Source organism: Notothenia coriiceps, unplaced genomic scaffold, assembly GCF_000735185.1.
Source record: "Notothenia coriiceps isolate Sejong01 unplaced genomic scaffold, NC01 NC01_scaffold00017533, whole genome shotgun sequence".
NCBI lineage: Eukaryota > Metazoa > Chordata > Actinopteri > Perciformes > Nototheniidae > Notothenia > Notothenia coriiceps.
In genome coordinates this window covers 99060-104300 of record NW_011350234.1, presented here as the reverse complement: position 1 = coordinate 104300, position 5241 = coordinate 99060, and the positions used below count along the sequence as shown (strand labels likewise).

Here is a 5241-nt window from a genome sequence, read left to right as displayed (position 1 = left end):
TTTTAGCGAACCAGAGTCCGGTTGTTTAGTTCACTTAAGAGGTCTCGGATTGTGTTCACACCGACCCAAATGAACCGCACCAAGCGTCTATGGCAGGGGTGGGGAACCTCCGGCCCCCGGGCCGTATACGGCCCGCGAGACGATTTGATACGGCCCTCGAGGTAATTTATAAAACACACGCAAAAAAGAAATCTAGACCGCAAAATAATTAAACAAGCGAGAGCCTGTTTTTCCTGGCCAAGATCAGGGTCCTTGAACACACCACGAGCCTAACGTGTCATCACGTGGTATATGTCTCGTTCATGGTCTCGTCTGACAGGGGTGCAGTTCTGACGGAGAGCACGGCTCCGGCACTTCAGATAAGGAGCATGCAGCAGTTTTTGCGTGGCTGTGTCTTTAGTTGTGAGCCCAGTGGCGATCTGTTCATCTGTCATACTGATCATACAGTCAATAACTTTGTTGTTATTAGCATCTGGTTAGCTAGCTATGCTAACGAATATAAGAAGCTTTTTCTCCAACCAGTGAGGTAAAGGCACATCTTTATATGATCATTATAGTTATAAAAAAACAAGAGAATAAAGTAAACAGGTATAAAATACTATATGACAGTAAAAAAAAGTTGTTATTAATAAACAAGAATACAGTTTAAAAGGGGAGTGATTTTTAAAATATCCATAAAGATAAATAAAATCTGCTTACAGTTCTGTTTCATATGGGTGTTGAGAGATGTATCCATAGATCTCCTAATGTTGCTCTCAAAGTGCACCAGATTGATGCTTTTAACTTCAACATTAATAAAAAAATCTTCCCGGGGAACATGCCCCCCGGACCCCCCTAGAGGAGGTTAGGTCCCCCCCCCACTTTAAATCATGTTCACATGGATAAGAAACTAAATTGCACACATCTTGTGTCCATATCTTTCTGTTTTGGTGGTCATGCCACAATCGTGCACGCATACGCGAGTCATGGTAAGATATCTGGATTCAGAGGTTGCTTTCTCTTTGCACAGCATGAAAGAAAGGCCAAATGAACGGGCTGTGATTTTAGTATTTTTAAGCAGCGGTAAATAATTTGTACGGCCCTCGGAGGATGTTGAAAAAATTGAAATGGCCCTTGAGAGGAAAAAGGTTCCCCACCCCTCCTTTAACATATCTTGTTTTTGATTGACATGTCCCTCGAGCCGTTTAAATGAGTTGTGTTACCAAATTCCAGACTTACAACTCCCCTTTAGAAACTAATGGGAGACATGTCCAATGATATGTCCATGTTTGTCAGCATCACACCAGTAAGGAAAAATCTTGCAAACACTTTGGTATCACTGCATTCGATGACTTCACACATGTATCATTGCAATGTGTGATTATGAATCAATTTCTACAACATTTTATTCTAAAAACATCTGTAGAGTTCACTGGCTCTCTCACCTGGCATGGGCGGTCTCTCCCCATCCAGGGCGAGGACAGATGGGGGTGCGACCAGCTGCTTGACACCGGGATTGAGGTTGAGCAGAGCAAATGGGCAGAGGATTCCCTCGGTGGACAGCATCAGCATGGTGGGCGCAGGGGGCAAGGTCTTCTCGTCGGCTTTGAGAGGGGAGAGAGTAGGGAGAGGGACGATCAGATGGAGAAACACTGTAGTCTACATGATGAGCAGTGAAAGACTCACACATAACTTTCCAGCCATTTTGTGACCGTCCACAGATCAGAGAGCCAGGAAGAATCCACATCTATCTTCATATTGTGTATAGAGTCTATTAATTAAGAGCCAAAGCATGTGCAACAGAGTTTGGGAATACATTATAAGGCATTGTTCACAGCTTTGCGCTCCAACTCACACCTCTGCAAGGGAAATGATTAACAGTCGGTGTTGTTTGCTCACTATGCTGGCTATGTCCATGAGGGCAAAATGCAGTTTGACACTTTAATCATCATGCAAGTGGTTGACAGCATTGGAGCACAAAGACTGTGGCCGTTTCTCAATGTCGAGTATACCTGCTGCAGAGCCACTATTTCAAGTATACCACGTTCATCGAGTGGCGCCGAATGCTGGGCATTTAACATGCATTTAAAGAGTCCTTCGGCGCCACTCGATGACGTAGTATACTTGAAATAGTGGCTCTGCAGCAGGTTAACTTGACATTGAGAAGCGGCCTGTATGTTACTGCTGTACTCATCACATTGACCGTGGTTCATTCTGCCCCCCAGTGGTTTAAAAAAGAACCCAGTGTTCAGTTTGAAAAGGCACACTGAAGTCATGTACAGACAAAGATATCCTCAGATGCTTCATTTGGTAAAACACAGTCCATGTCATTCTTCTTGTTGCCAAACCCCTACTATTTCCTGCTCTTCATGCCCACTTTCCAGTAAGTGGTGGGCTGCACACTAAACTTTTCTAAACCAAACTAATTTCACACTGACAACTCACACCCCAAAATAAAGATGAATTAGTCAGCGTTGATACAACTCATTTCAGATACATCAAAAAGTACAATGAACAGTTTGTGCTCTCTGTTCTCACTACAGCTGTCTCATATCTAAAACTATATCTCACGTATAACTTTCCCTGTAATCAGTAGATGACAGCAGCAGCTGCTCCTTCTGAGTCTCTGTGTTTGATTAATTGCCACTGACTCATATCCCTGGCTATTATCCTATACTTTGCATCTAATGTATATTCATTCCACCCACTGCATGTCTGCTTTGGACAATGTTCAAAAGGTATTGAGCATTGTATTCTCTGATTAAGCTATACACAACAATACATTTATATATTCAATTTACAAATGTGATCAAACATAGTTATTAAGTTTCACTAGTGAAAGTGATACTAAGTTCTGGACAGAATAAGCACACAATGCAGAACATAAATACAGCACCTAATGTGCAGTTTCATCTCAGTTATGAAACCATAGTCGAAAGATAGGGAGTGGCAAAGCGAGGAAACAGAAGGGAGCGGCACTCGGTTAAGCTCATCAGCATTCTGCAACAGGATCGTCTGGGCTTTGTTGTTTGTTGTGGTCCTTTAGCTTGTCTGAGACATTTTAATGACTGCATTTCTTCTCCACTGATAACTCTCGTCACTCTCCCTTTGCTTTCCATATCTAATGTGTTCTCACTTAAAAAGGTTTGGATCAGACTACAATGTTGCCCAAATTGCAGGTTTTTTCTCTCACTGGGGAGGGGAGTTCTTCCTTTTTTTCTTGGAGTGAGCATGGAGAGATGTGAATAGACAGCAGCAGCAGCAGCTCTACGTGAATGTCTGGCAGACTGGGCCATTTGAGATAAAACAGTGCGCTGAGACGGTAGCTTATCACTATTCTTGACACATGCTGCAATAGAGCACTGCAGTGGATGCTGTATGCACATAGGAACCTGGCTTATTTCAGTTCATCTGATCATTAGGGGAGGGTTAACCACAAACTAGGACAATGCATTTCATGAGATAACTCCAACTGTTAATATTAATAGGACAGACAGACTCAATACTTAAACATGCCTAAAAAACAACGTGATATCACAGAAAGCTTTAGTTTGTAGATTTAGCTGATGGAAGATAGTGTTCAAACCGGCCTCAGCTGGTTGGATTCGCTCCACAAAGTTCATTCTTTCAAACCCAGGGGAATGTTTTTCCTTCACCAAAGACGAGCAAAGCCATTTATAACTAAACACATTGGAAACATTAAAGCGATACACAAAAAACTAATCCTATTCATTACTTTATAATGTTATAGTGATCAGTATTCGGATAAAGTACATGGATGATTTGAAACTCATTAGAACTCTGATTAAATAAGTCTTCAACATTTAACTGTAAAATCCAATACAAATTGCCAAAATGATTTCAATTGAACGCTGAAGTTCTTAAACAGACATTAGTGGGCTCCAAAATGAACAAGCATTTGAGCACACGTCAGACAGGTGAAGAGAGGAAATGAACAGAAAACCAAATCCACTCACTGATGTAGATCGCCTGCTGGCTGGTGTAGTCTATGGCTAGGCCGAGAGGCAGCGTGTCTTCACTCGTCTCCGTCACTGGAAGCTCAGCTCTACTCGCATCTTCCAGGATCCAAAGCTCCCAGTTCTAAAAGGACAACAAACAGTCAAATTCAGTGCATTTCAAATAACATTTCTTTTCTTTGTAGAAACCTGATACAGTAATGGAAAATGTGTTTAAGTACATTCACAACCTTGCTTTACTGTCCTTGAATGGGCTAGTTTAATGTATGGCATTAGGCTTGCTCACTGTGGATGGAGGAAGCTCTGGTAGCTTGCATTATTTTAAAAAATAGTGTTCTTCTGATTGAGAAGAACTTGTTAGAAAAATTATGCAACTTTCCTTGATACTTTCAAACTATATATCAAAACTATACAAATATCATATTTGACTTATTTTGAATGACAATGGAAACATATCATTGAGATCGACACCTTTCATTTCTATCTTTATTCAAAACAGTGTGTCATTTAAACGTATGATTTCTATAACATCTTTAGCTTTTCGTGTCATTTAATACCTTGTCCTCTTGTCTGGCGGCTATGACACTGACTTCAATGGAGGCCGCTGATGCTGCAAACAGGAGGTCCCTGAATAAAAGAAACAAAGCAAATATTACACCAATTCTTCATGATATTAAAAGAAATCAAACTTAATATCTTGCCCCATCTTTCGTGGGAATCCTTCACCATCAATGCATGGAAATGGTGATCAAACTCACCAGTCCTCCACATGGCTAAGGAAGTAGTGGTGTTGTCGCTCTGTGCAGCTGCCGTACACCGTGTCACTAAAGTTCAGATACTTTGTCTCCGGCCTCTCATCCTTCTTCTACAAAAACACACAGAGAAATCCAACATTAAAACAGGTTCTTACGGTACATTAAAATAATTCAACTAATGAAACAACTGCTGGCTGATTCTTCCATTTTACAAGAAAAACAATGTCACTACATATACTGAGAAGCACATAATGCCCATTAGGTGCGTTCACACCAAGTACTTTTCCCACAAAGGTTCCTGAGAACTACGATTTAGTTGCGTTCACACCAAAAAGTCCCAGGAACTAAATTAGTTCTAGAGAACCTTTTTTACCCCCTTTTCCGTCCCTGCTAGAGAGCAGGGACTTTCGTGGGAGAAAAAGATTCCTGTGTCTGATTGGCTGGGCGGAATGCAAACCACGCCCCGTCGAACTCCCAAAAATGTTTGTGAAGACGCCATTTTATTATCCTCGCATTGCATTATTAGCATG

The 5241-nt window shown here is 41.4% G+C and overlaps 1 protein-coding gene across 1 annotated transcript in view; it reads right to left on the bottom strand.

Annotated features, from left to right (window-relative positions):
• nup214 (nucleoporin 214) overlaps positions 1-5241 on the bottom strand; it is a 12448-nt gene that overhangs the window by 3056 nt on the left and 4151 nt on the right. Inside the window, exons 8-11 of the mRNA XM_010776956.1 lie at positions 4715-4821; positions 4514-4583; positions 3957-4080; positions 1425-1583 (exon numbers count right to left, since the gene is read on the bottom strand). Of these exons, the coding sequence (XP_010775258.1) occupies positions 1425-1583; positions 3957-4080; positions 4514-4583; positions 4715-4821 (460 nt within the window). The remainder of the gene's footprint in view (positions 1-1424; positions 1584-3956; positions 4081-4513; positions 4584-4714; positions 4822-5241) is intronic.